Raw genomic sequence first — 13693 nt, forward strand, 5'->3', positions numbered from 1 at the left:
GCAGAAAGACCAGCAAAATCATGTTCAAAACAGCTCAATACATTTAATATATATATATATATATATATATATATATATATATATATATATATATATATATAAGATATTTAGGATGACCCCTTACTTTTTAAATATTTGATATACATAGAGAATTTGAGTCAAAAGTCAAGAAACTGGAACAAAGCACACACATATAGAAAGACTCACATAACCCAGACAATTGTAATTACCAAACGTAAGGCCTCTAATGCTAATTGAGCAGCATGATTTTTAGCAGGTAAAATATATCAGAATCAGAAAACCACTTATATGTCTACTTTTGCACTTGAGAATTAATTCAGCATTAAGTGTAAATAATGTGAAAATGTTATAAAACATAAAAGAGGCCATTTACCTCCTTGATTTTTCTGAATTTTGAGATTTTAAATTTATTCTTTTATCATTAACTCACAGATAGCTTTCATTCTCCTAATAAATGGGGCCATAACCCCAAATTATATTTGAAACTGTAAATTATGATATAAACAGTGCCTATTTAATAAGCAAGTCTAACAGAAAAATAATTTTTCTTTATGACTAAGGTGGGTTTAGTAGGTTTCCTCTTTATATACATATACATTTCACAGTCAACATAGTCAACATTTACGTATATAGAATGTATTTTAAATCTCAGTGTAACAAAAGTTTATGTTAAACTTTTACTTCAGGACTAGAAAATACACACACTCACCCAATCATACCAATTTAGGTATGCATATGGATTTTTTTATGTGCAGTAGTTATGTAACAATTTTATAATGTAGACTGTAAAACTACAAAAATCTATTTTGTATTCTTTGATGCCCAGCCCTTTAATAATCCACTAGATATTGGCCTCAAAGCTTTCCAAATTTCATACTTTATCTTAAAGTAATTGAACTTCAAGTTAAAAGCCTATTTGTAAAATGTACAAGCTGAGTGTACAAGCTGAGTGTCTATGAAGAAATGGCTAACTTTATATATTTTTCCTCATAAACATAGATGTCCCAAGGATCATAAGAGTATTTTTACTATTGAGAAAAAAGTTATTTTACTGAACCAAATTCTAACAACACTAACTTTAGTATGAAAATATGCCCTGAAGGGCAGGCACAGGATACCACAGGGATGCCATAGGGGAAAGTAATCACATTTCCCAATAAATCCTAATCTTGGCATGGGTGTAGTCAGGGCTAGAAGTGGGAATACTACCTCTTTTGATCTATTATATTTACATGTAGATTTTAGAATTATATAGCTGTTTAGATTCTTAATTCAGAAAGATAACTGATAATTTCTAAGTATTCTCTAATGTGATTATGAAATGAAATCATCTTATGGCATCAGCATTCTGATTTAAATGTGCACTGAAAATGACAGTTGAAAAATAAATTTTGAAAAGTCCACAGCTCTAAAAATAGTATTTTTTTTTTTTTTTGTCTTCTAAATGGCGACATTGTTGACCAAAACAAAAATGGCTGCAGGCTTATTTGTTATTTATTCGCCCCAAACTAATATTCTCTATATTGATTATTATCATGTAAATCACTACTTGTGTAGCCACCTGATTTAATATTTTTGAAGCTATAAAAATAAACATTTGCATGAGATGTATAATGTGAGCAACCTCAAAAAATTGCATTCTTTTCTTAGAATATATTATTTGTTAATATTCCTGTGAAAGCAGTGCTCTAATAGTATAGACTTTTAACTGCTCAAGGCTTCTTGAATCACAAAGTACAGTGAAATGGCTCTTTCCCCTTATTCTTCCCTGGTTTTTCTGGTCTTTACACAACTAAATCCTTTTAGCCTTTGATTTTCAAGATGTTTATGAAATCTACATTACTAGGTATATTAGCAGCAAAATCTACTCAGATTTGTGCCGCTCATTGGATGTAAAGTGCTGTTTTATAATTAATCTTTTTAATTAAAAGCGAAAGTATTCAACTTTCACCAGAGTGATCCTCTCCCTCTCTTCTCTATACCTTCAATACTAACAAGATACAGAACTAAACATGAGACTCATCTAGGACTGCATCTGTCTCCCCCAGCTCAGGAGTAAAAGTGAACTGGCTAGACAACAGGGGGTTCTCCATGCCATTTTCCTCGCTGATGTGAAGCACAGTGTCTCCATGCTGTAGGAGGCTGGATGTCTCAAGGCCTGTGAAGTCATCAGGGTCTGAAAGCTGAGGAGAGAGGGGGCTGTGTGCTGCAGCACCTTGTGCTTCTGTGTCCTCCTTCTTTTCTCCTTCTTCAGTGGGGAGGGGTTCACTCTATGATCAAAAGGATCATAACATTGTGAACAAATAGGATGAATGCCAGAGAAGAATATCAAAGTATGTCGTGCAGCTATAACTGGACAAGGAATCAGAAGGCTAGTCCTGGTTCTAGCCTTTGTTACTGGTAAGATCTTACATAGACCCCTTTAACTTTCTACGCTTCAGTTTTCTAACCTGTAAAATGAGCAGAATTTTTTGTCCTGCTTATCTTATTGACAGTGAAGATCAAATGAGATAGTAAGTGTTAAAATATTTTTATATACCTATACAAAGGTATATAGTAACACTACCCCTTAGTTTTCTTTAAATACCACATGAGAAGAATGTGATTCCTATAGGAATTTACTTGTAAAAATTAAAAGAAGAAAAAAAATGTCAAAATAAGAAAAATATCAAAACAATGAAGAGGAAGATCAAAAAAAAAGTTCCTTTCATCTTACAGGAAACAGAAGGCTCTCAATGTAAAGTCTTCATCTAAATTATTAATTTTATTTATTTTTTCATTGACTATCCTTCAACTAGGTATCATACATCTGTTTTCAATGGTTATCTCAATTGCAAAATATTTTCTTTAGGTTTTTGTAATTAAGATTACAAAGACTTCTCTTAGTCTTTTATAGTTTGGATATGAGGTATCCCCCCAAATCTCCTGTGTTTATGTGGGAATGTTTGGAGGTGAAATGATTAGGTTGTAAGACATATAACCTAATCAGCCCATCCTATTGTGAATAGACTGAGTGGTAACGATAGGTAGGTGAGGCATAGCTGCAGCAGGTGGTCACTTGAGGTATGCCCTGGAAGGGTTCATCTTCCCCGCAGCCCCATCCCCTCCCTGGCTGTCATCAGGGGAACAGCTTCTCTGCTGCAATGTTCTGCTTTACCTTGGGTCCAAAGCAATGTACTCTGCTGACTATGGACTGAGACCTGTGAGCCAAAATAAACTTTTCTTCCTCTAAGTTGCTCTTGCCAGATATTTTGGTCATGATGACACAAAACTAAGTAGATATGTTCCTAGCTATATACTTTACACAGATTTTCTATTTCATGATGGCAATACCATGTTTGGATAAAATGTTACAGACCCAAATATATATGGAATAAATTTGCTTATCCAAATGGTTCCTAGAAATAAGAATGTAGTGAGCAGTCCTTGCCTATTTCTTCAGTGTCCTCACCTTGGGAGATAAGCTGTGGAGATCCGCAACAACTATGGCTGGGGAAGACGTGAGGACTGGTTTGTCCAATCCTTCTGGTTTCCTGCACAGGGCTGGGCTGCAGCCCTGTGGTTGACCTATGGCAGGAAGCGTGTCTGTTGGGGCAGCAGTTGGCTCTGGCTGAGACTCAATGAAGGTAACAGATCGTTTCTGATCCACTGTAAGTCAGAGGTGAGTTAGTAAATAGGGGAGAAATTGGTGGTTGATTCTTAGTAACTGGCATTAGCCAGTGTCTCCTGGATTTTCTTAATGAAGACATTGCTGGGTTATTAATAAATGAAGGCATATTTGACTGTTTTGTATGCTTTGATTTCAACTTATTACAAACAGTAGGAATTGGTTAGGAAAATCATTTTTAAATAAATGGCCTAAAACGAGATTTGCAAGGAGCGTTAGTAAACTTGATTGGCCCCTCATAACAACTGTCAAAAGGACTTAAAAGTCCCAGAATATTATTCTTCATAGTTTTGTCTTTAGTAAGACAAATAATAATCCCAAGTAGAAAAAAAAACAAACGCCCTTTTTACTCAAATTTCAGAATATCAATAGTTTGGCTAAGACTCTTCCATTTCCTTAGGTTCATGGGGGTAGAGTCAGGGTTAGGAAAGAATAAAAGGCATTAAAATTTTCTGGAGAATTTCTTCCCTTATCCTAACACCTCCCCACTGGCGTTTATCTGCATCTGCTCCGTTTCTGCAGGCCTTTTCGCCTCACTTGCATGACATCATTTCAATGGCACAGGCAGAAGGGACCCAGGAGGCCTCACCAGATGGCTTCGTCTTAGGTTGAATACTCCTGCGAGTGGTTGACAGCCGAGCCCCATGTCTGTTTTTGGGTTCAGTCTGAGTCTTCTGCCGTGACAGTAGGGGACGTCTTAGCTAAAGAGAACAGGCAGAATAAAACTGGCAAAGGAGTCCAGCTGCTTGCAGGGAAAGCCGCGCTCAGAGAATTCTGACTATAGCTTGTACCTTTATTTTCATGTTCCCCTGGACTCCTGTTCTTACATTTATAGCTGATAAAATTCTTTCTGCATATTTAACTGTAACTGTTTTCTTCTGGTATCCCTTTTAACCAATTCATTTCCCAATTATTATTCCTTTAATGTTCCTAAGAATATTAATTGACATAATTTAAAATTGTAATTTTGAGAATTTCAGTGGATATACAATGAAAAATTATTGCTTACTAACCAATCTTTATTCATCTAAAAGGTATAGTTGAACATATACTAACTTTCAAGGAGGAGGTTCATTAAAAAAAAAAAAAAAAAAACTCAGATGCTGGCAAAATATCTTGTACCTGAATCAGTCAATTCTGGGAAGTTCCCTTTGAAGAAACAGTGCAGCTTCATTTCTATTTTTGTTTTGAAAGTGATGTAAAATAACCCTACCTAAGGACATTTGTAAAGGTGAACTTTACTTCAATTTTGGTTTTAAATTAAATCATGAATCTTGAAATGAAAAAGATTTCTTCATTTTTGTTTCTCTACAGAAACTGGCCTTAAATATTAAATCAACATAGAATAGATCTTTCACTCTAAGTGAGATTGATTGTAAAGAAGATTTCTGGGTAGACAACAAGCCCACTTAACTTTTCTAAGTAATCTTTGTAAATAAGGAGATTCAGTTCCAAAACAAAAGCTCAAAACTGTCTAAACACTTACCATGTTTTAAAGTTGCTCTGTACTGCTTATTTGATGTAAAGAGAAGGCAAAATATAATCTTAATATACATAGGCACTAAAATTCAAACAAAGCCTCCATTTCACAGGATGGTTCTTCTATTCTTTCAGGGTCTGCTTACCTGCCTCAAACCCCTCTTCCTCCCCAGTGGCTGCTGAATGAGAAGGTTCTGCTGGCCAGGTTCACTCTGCACACTTGCCACCCTGTCAAGCATCAACAGTGTTAGTGTACCCTAGAGAGAAGGCAGAAGACCATCCTCTGGTGGGTGTTAGCCAAAACCACTTTTATGGAACAGTCACTTCAAAGATACCATTATCTTTGAAGGATGTTTGGGAAAGAGTCCCTGGGATGGGGGTTTTAAAGGTTTGGGTGGGAGGACAAGGCCTTGTAGCCCCAAGCTTCCAAAATTGAGATTCTGTTTTCAATCACTGATACTGTATCTGTCATTCAGCAAAATACTGGTTCAATCACACCCCTGGTTTGGAACCACCAAAAGGTTTATGATGTCATATTCTAATCTCAATTTTTTCCAAGGGGAAGGGAAAAGGTGGTGACAGACACACACAAACAACTCTATCACATGGATGGGAACACCTTTTTAAAAATTCCAATTTAAATGAAAATAAGATGGACAAATATCAAACACATCAGACACAGAATCCATTTGGGTGAAGGGGCACATTCAACACATGTTTGCAGCCTGAAGTCTCTGTGACTACTGAGTAAATGAGTAGTCACATGGGTAGAAATTTCAATGTTTTAAAAAATGATTTTAGATTTAAAAGGCTGGCAAAGTAATTAAGCTGTTATTACAACTCAGAAGCTTTAATATTGAGTAGCTGCACTCAAATATACTGTGCAGTTTATAAAAGCAACAACCTGCTCCCCCCAAATTTACTGTGTATGTGTGTTCTTTCATAAGCAAAAAAATGACTACTGGCAGTAGTTGCTATTTTAGTGTTTAGTGAAACTGAAAATATTAATATGGCCCATGGTTCTTTTTCATTCTGCATGCAAGTATCATAGGTATTTATAATGGGGGAGTGGTAAAAAAGAAATACACTGTGCCCCAGACAACACTGTAATTCTGTGGATGATGCCAATGTGATTATTTGGTTAATGGGTAATTAATTTCTGCTTTGCCTTTGCAAAAGGAGAGTCATCTACAGATATTTTTTAGAGTAAACATATTCCACAGAGGAACCCAGAGTCAGCAACTGTCCAGAAAAAAAAAGAAAGGTTCTATCTATTTATTTCCATTTCTTAAAAAGAAAAACACCAAGCTACCCAAATACCTAGTTGCAGTTTTAGGAAGAGAAGCTGGTGGTAAGATGGGAAATCAGTTATGTTTCTCTGTTGTATTAACAACTGGGTAATTATCACATAATTGACACAGTCACTCTGTCATTTTAAAAAAGTTTTAACTCATATTTTCACTAGAAGAAAATTGATGATTTCCAAAAAGGATTTGTCAATGTTTCTATGGAATAAGAATATAATCACACCATTTAGAGTACACAACACAAACTTCTAAAACAAGTACCAAAAACAAGTGTTTTAAAACTTTTTTGTTCTCCTAAATATCAAGTTCAAAAGATCTATGTACATTATCATCATATATGTATATGTATACACACATCTACATATACATATATGACCTTATAGCATGTATAAACTTTCTGTGAAGATGAAAAACTATCCCCGTGGACCAGTGTAATAAATTCTGATAATCCAGACTATGTTGCTGGCATGACTTAAATGATATCTCCTTATGATTATACATTATAACGTGTATAATTGAAAAGAGTAATTATCTATATGCACAAAAGTAGAATCAAGTTTCTCCCAATACCAAGCAAAGCTTCCATCGGAATGGATTCTTCATTGACATCTAAATGTTACCTCAGTTCCCTTGGCCATAAAGGGAGGTTGATACTTACCAACTACCTCCCATTAAGGTAGAGAAAAGAAGTTAGTTGATGTCAAATGGTTTGATCATGAAAAGAGATGTATATAGCATGCTTTCTTGTTTTACATTTGATGTTTGTAATGAGTTTATTGCTTCTAGAACCCTATAGGGAAATTGGTAATACAATGTTTTGAAAATAGTTGGGCAGAGAAAATGAATTTGAGGCAGTCCACTTGTCTCATTTTTATTCAGTAATCTGATATTGTGAGGAAAAAATGGTGCAAGAAAAGAAAAATATGCATTACTCAGGGAGTGTTAAATGTCAAAACATAATGGTAATTTCATGATGATTATTCTAAGGGAGGATCACAAGCACCAAAATCTTCTCTGTGGATAGAGAGGTTTATAACTAAGAAATGTATCAAGTTTAGCTTTAATAATTAGCTGTTCTAGGTAAATAATAAAGCATTTCATAATGGAATGCATATATCAAAGATGAAATTTTAGAACATGCCCCTGGAAATACATCCTAGCTGATAAATTTATGCTCCCTAGAAATATGATGCTAACATGTTTATATCTGGAACATAAATGGGTGACTTAACTGTGAACAGTTAGGAGTCATTCATAATAAAGAGCCAAGAAATCCTGTTAAAAATGTAGTTTATGCAAAACACATTACTTTTTTGTAGTCTATATCAAACTGGAGTCACATATAAAAATTAGTTGCTCTCTGTATTATGTAATATTTCAGTTACCTGTAGGATTTGTGATGTATGACTATAAGATGTGTAATACTAAATCGAACCAACAAAAGACCAAGGTGTTTGCACTAAGAACCACTCTATATTATACCCCATTTTCTTTTCAGTTTTTTTCAAGCAGTTCCATCATAGTCCTCACATACTACAACTGTAATAATAAAATTTATTTTTCTCTTCAAGGAAGTACTATATTTTATTGGATGGTCTCAACGTTTTAAATATTATACTCTAATAGGCCATTGGGTTCTTATGAAAAACTACAGTATCTATTTTATGTATCATAGTCATGAAAAGTTGAGATTACACCAAGATTTGTCAAAGTAGTGGGAGAAGTACTAAAAATTCTTATCTCATACAGAAAACTGATTTCTTGACATTTTTAATCTTGAGAATGAGAAATGATTTCCATTTGTCTTGGCCAAATATGGTGAAACAAAAAGCAGAAGAAAACTTTCTAAACTGAAGTTAACATCTTACAATATGTTTACAAGTAGATCATCCCTTGATATTTTTGATTAGCTAAAACGTATCACTTCAGCAAATCATATAATGGTGTAGATTTTAAAGAAGTAAATGCAATTGGGACTCAGCAGAACTAGGTGGTTCAAATTGTCTGCAAAAAACAAAACTTCTCATTTCAAAATACAAGGAAGTAATTTACAAATAAAGAAAATTTATATACTATTAGGAAAACAATTCTAACACAAATAACTTCTTTTCCCCCATTTAAGCATGATGGCCTGGGTTGTAGTATGTAAACATATATGTATACATAACTTGGTTTCTTAAAATAAGGAATAGGCAAACAAGGCGCCATTCAGTAAGGCAATAAAAATTCATCTCCCTTGACTCAAATTATAAAGAAAATGATAAAAGATGGAAGTATATTTCATTAGGAAAAAAAAGTTAAGTAGAAGCACTGAATGAGAGTAGCACATGAAAAAATGAATGAGTATTTTTATTGCTTCTATCTGTGCCTTTGTCTTTAGTTTTAATAAGGTTATAGATGTCTGGAGGTTGAACATGAGACACACAGCATAGACATTTACCCTGGGTGACTGCCTTGTGATGGAAATTCATAAATCCAGCACTGAAGGAGCCATAAGAAATTTTTAGAGAACAGGGAAAGAAACAGTAGACCAAATCCTACTTCCCCCTTCCCAATAAAAATTATTGTTTAAAATTTTCTTAGCCTCCACAACATCCAGGAAAATTTATTTTAAGTGCCACAGATTTTAGAAATTAGAGGCTAGAATAGAAAGGGGGAAAAATCTGGATTTTAAATATCTTATAATAAGAACCAATTCAGTAATGGCAAAGAACACATCTGTGTGTTACAACACACATTTTCTTAGCTATTAATTCTCAGCTACATAAAAACTTGAAATATTTATTGTACTTTAAGAGGACTTGCCAAGGTTTTATGCTGTGAAAATGTAGATGACCATGAGATGGATTCTACTAAATAGGTTATCTTTATTTCACCTACACTATAGTCTTGTTCAAATTGAAGCCACATGCTTATTTTTCACTGTGATTAAAATTATCCTGACAAAATCAAATAACATAAAAATTTCTCTTTAAAATTAGATTTTTGCATTTCTATATATCTCTTATCCTAAAAAGAAAATATGATCATGGTGTGTGTGTGTGTGTGTGTGTGTGTGTGTGTGTTTGGGGTGGGGGAGGGAGAGAACATCTATACTGAGTTTCTACACCTCTAGGAACAACGCCCTCCAGAGAAGAATATTTTTCCATGGAATATTGATTGCTTCAGTTTATAAATTTCCAAAGGAAATAATTTTTTATTCAAAGCACAGTGTTCCTAACAGGCTATTTCTTGGGATGAAGTTTTAAAGATAAACATGTTAACATAATTTTTAAAAAAATCTTAAATCTTCAATGGGTGTGCAAAATTGCTTATTAATTTCTACCTATTCATCCAGTTTTCTTGGTCTCTTCTTCAGTTCAACTTGCCCATTTGCCTAAAACAAGTGCTCTTTCACAGGCAAATTCTCATGAAAATGTAATCAAAATGTTATTGGGGGTGAGGTGGGAAGAACAGGATTTATTATTTTTCCTTAGGCACAATTCCTGATGTTTCCTTGGGCCAGATTTTCCTTAGGAGTACTTTGAGTGTATTTTAGGTCCTGAGTACCAGAGTATGTGCTAACTGTAATTTACATGGTTAGTGCCTTACTTGAGGATTTTAAAACTATGGAGTAATAAAGCAGTCTCATGCCAAAAAATAAGAAAGTCTGGAAACCAAATATAAAAAGTATACTATTTTATAAACCCACCTCTTAGTAAATACCAAAAAGTTCCTCTCCTCCAAAGAGAACTTGGTGACATGATGGAGTTCAAGAGACACATTGCAGTATATGGCAAAGGTGGATGTGCTAACTGGTGGTGGAATGCCTCTGTGTTAATAGTATTATTTCAGAATCCAAAGTGAATGCCTCATCTTCCCATTTCTTAATGACGACAGCTGGGTCTAGGTGACTGACACTCAGAACTACAATACAACCATTATCAGAGCAACAGATCAACAACAGTTGATCTAAGACAGCCATCAAAATCCTGACCACCTTGACTAATTCAGCTATAGATAAAATTTATAGCTTTAGCTCCAAACCAGTTTCACCTAGCACAAACTTTGAGTTAATTCCCATTAACACTGGACCCAGGGCAGCCTGAGTTGGTTTAGATAACTTCAGTCATTTGAACCCTGAGCCATCCAGAGAAGGCCAAATCATTTGGATGATTCATAAAAATAAACTCAGTCCCCTGCCTCCTCTCACTAACTCTAGACTGGTACTTATACCAAAAGGAGAATTTGGCCTAATTAGAAAAGTCTAGCCAAATGGAAGTCCAATTTAATACTTTCTACTCTCAGTAGGCCACTGAAATTATCTTCTAATCAAGTTTCTTTTGTCCAACATGCGATTTTAAGCATTAAGCAAAAGTGTTCTTTGAAAGCAATGGTTACACTGCTAGACTTGGTTCAGATGCTTCAGATACTGTAAACAATTAAGGACTGTTTTGTTTCTCAACTTCTTCTTTGTCCCCACAGCTCTTGCTAATGGAATTAAGTTTGTACTCTGCAGCACTTCCACATTTACCACCAATAAGAGACTGATCTATCAAGGCAGGGGCTTGCAAACACAAATGAATGTCATGAATCATGGATCCAGTTAATAATAATAATTAAAAAAAAGACCCAATGATGGACTAAATTTCCCATTTTCAATTGCAAAAGAAAATGTGAAATCCAAACAAGGTGCAAGGAAAACAAAAGACAACCTTTCACAGGAACGGCCTCTCAACATTTCCTCATCTTTGTGATAAAGCAATAAACACGGGTATATTGTACTCACTACATAATGTTTTACCTTGAGATGGAACAAAGACACTCTAAGGATGAACAAGAAGCATTACCCCTAATGAGGATTAGTTGAGAGGTGTAAATTAACAGCACAAGATTAGGAATGTTTGACGTGGTTTATCTGAGTGTTAAAGGTGCAGTCCCCTTCTCTGAGCTTTAAATGAATAGTCAAGATATATCATTTGCATGAGACTTCTCTTACCAGAAAATGTTTTGTGGCTGATACTTCATGGCAAGTTTAAAGTAATCTTTGTGCTAGAACAGACATTTTTTTTTCATATGTGTAGTTTGAAGAAGCTACTGTTTTAAATAGCTTGCCAAATAGCATACATCAAAGAGAAGGAATTATATAAATTGTAGTAACATGATTATTCTTCTGATAGCATGGTTTAGCTGATACCATGGTTTCTTACCATCCATGGTATCAGCTAAAAGACCTGGCTCAATTTAATACAAGGACTTCTAGATGATGGGAAGTTGTATTAAAAGGCCTCGGAAAAGCAATTGTTAATTAATCTCAAGAAAAGAAATGATTAGATGGGACAAATTTAACATTTGGCATTATCAAACTTTCTGTTTATGGGGTGGTGGTGCTGGGGATTGAACCCAGGGCCTCACTTGTGTTAAGCACATACTCTACCACTGTACCACTGAGCTACACCTCTATCCCCTGACATATCAAACTTTTTAGACATCAAGGGGAGAAGCCCCATAGAGAATTCTGTAGATTTTTTTTTTTTTTTTGGTAAGATTTTTTAGGCCATTCATGATTCAACTCTGAAGCTGAAAATGATGGAGGGTTTGCTACACCTTTGACTTCCAGGCTCGAGTGTTCATGAACAACAAAGGGCAAGGAATGGAAATAGGTATCAAGACTGGGAGAGAGGAGACAGAGAGACAGAGTTGACAGGGAACAGCTAGTTTCCCAGCACAGACACCAATAGACAGGTAGGCGTTGACACTGTACCTAGAGAGGCTGCCCTCAGCGGCCAGGCCCTGGGAGTCATCGAGGACATTAGGTTCACTGCAGGAGGGGTAGGGAGATGAAGCATTTAGGGAAAGAAAGTGCAAAAAGAAGAAAAAAGAAAACAAAAAGAAAAAAGAAAGAGAAAAAGGCATGCAATTTTCTGTTTCCAGGAACCAAAAATAAATTTAACAGAACAAGGAAGGAAAAGGAGACAGTCAACCATTTCACCTTGTGCTGGGTTTGTCAAGACATAGGACTCAAGGCAATGGGGAAGGAAGGACTTTGGATGGATAGGACTCTCAGAGGAGTGGTCTGTTTATTGGTCAAGAGTTAAAATGAGCTCCAAATGGACAAATGAGCTCTGAAACGCATTGGAGAATGAATCTGTAGAAGATGATACTATTATTTGTTTGGTAACCATTTGGTTAGGTGGTTATTATTTTTAACCTATCTCAAGTACTTAGTGCTTTATTGACCGGGACCCTGCTTCTTGTGCAATCTATGACGAAACCACTTACCATAACTTGCCACAACCAAACTCTTGGAACCAATGCCATTAAGAAAAGCAAAGAATGATGTCAAATTTCCCTGCTTAGTTTTGCATTAAAAATATAAGTAAATGAATGGAAGGACGATATTTTGGAAAATTCACATTTACCTCCTTAATCTCCATCCTCTAATGACTGAATTGTAAATGCTAAAAGAAGAAACCTGTCAGGTTGGTGGAAAAATAATTAGTTTATTGATTTATCTGGATGTAGATAGACTGAGATTTGCGAAAAGAAAATGTGTAATACTTTGGTTTTCCTTTGTGCATCGCATTGAGCCATGAGGCACTCAAAACATACTTATGGAATTGGGTGGAATTAAACCATTTAGGAAACTGAAGTAGCCCCAAAGAAATGAGGTTTACTTGATTGTTAAAATAGTCTCTGTCCCCAGGAAGAGGCTAATTTTCTCTAATGTGCAGAGACAGTATTACCTTCACTAGTCTTCTGAAATATGATTCAAGTCCAAATGGATTAACTATTTTATCCTTTCTGAAGTTCTAGTATATTTATATACTAAAGAGATTTTCTCCCTGAAAACAATGTTTTTTGGGGAGGTGTACCAGGGATTGAGTTTAGGGGCACTTGACCACTGAACAACATCCCCAGTCCTATTTTGTATTTTATTTAGAGGGCCTCACTGGCTTTGAACTTGAGATCCTCCTGCTTCAACCTCCTGAGCTGCTGGGATTACAGGCATGCGCCACTGTGTCCAGCCCTGGAAACAATTTAAGCCATTAATAACTATGTAGAAAGGGAACTGATAATCTGGATTATTTTAGGTAAACAACATAAAAACCTTCTATTTAAAATTCCTTTTATTCTATGGTTTAAATAAAACAAATAAATTGCTAGCTTTATTCTTGCTATAACCTTGTACATTGCTACCAATTAAAAATAAACTAATATCTACTAATATTAAGTGCTT

General features: G+C 35.1%; 1 protein-coding gene across 5 annotated transcripts in view; it reads right to left on the reverse strand.

The window, feature by feature from the left end:
• Nucleotides 1-2027: 2027 nt before the first annotated feature.
• Unc80 (unc-80 subunit of NALCN channel complex) overlaps nucleotides 2028-13693 on the reverse strand; it is a 184429-nt gene continuing 172763 nt past the window's right edge. For 4 of the 5 annotated variants that reach the window (XM_076866002.2, XM_076866001.2, XM_076866003.2 and 1 more), the window contains 5 exons: nucleotides 12218-12274; nucleotides 5314-5395; nucleotides 4278-4389; nucleotides 3473-3669; nucleotides 2028-2291 (listed from right to left, as the gene is read on the reverse strand). In XM_076866002.2, the coding sequence (XP_076722117.2) occupies nucleotides 2028-2291; nucleotides 3473-3669; nucleotides 4278-4389; nucleotides 5314-5395; nucleotides 12218-12274 (712 nt within the window). The remainder of the gene's footprint in view (nucleotides 2292-3472; nucleotides 3670-4277; nucleotides 4390-5313; nucleotides 5396-12217; nucleotides 12275-13693) is intronic. The other variant, XM_076866004.2, reaches the window with a different exon arrangement.

Source organism: Callospermophilus lateralis, chromosome 9, assembly GCF_048772815.1.
Source record: "Callospermophilus lateralis isolate mCalLat2 chromosome 9, mCalLat2.hap1, whole genome shotgun sequence".
Taxonomy (NCBI): Eukaryota; Metazoa; Chordata; class Mammalia; order Rodentia; family Sciuridae; genus Callospermophilus; species Callospermophilus lateralis.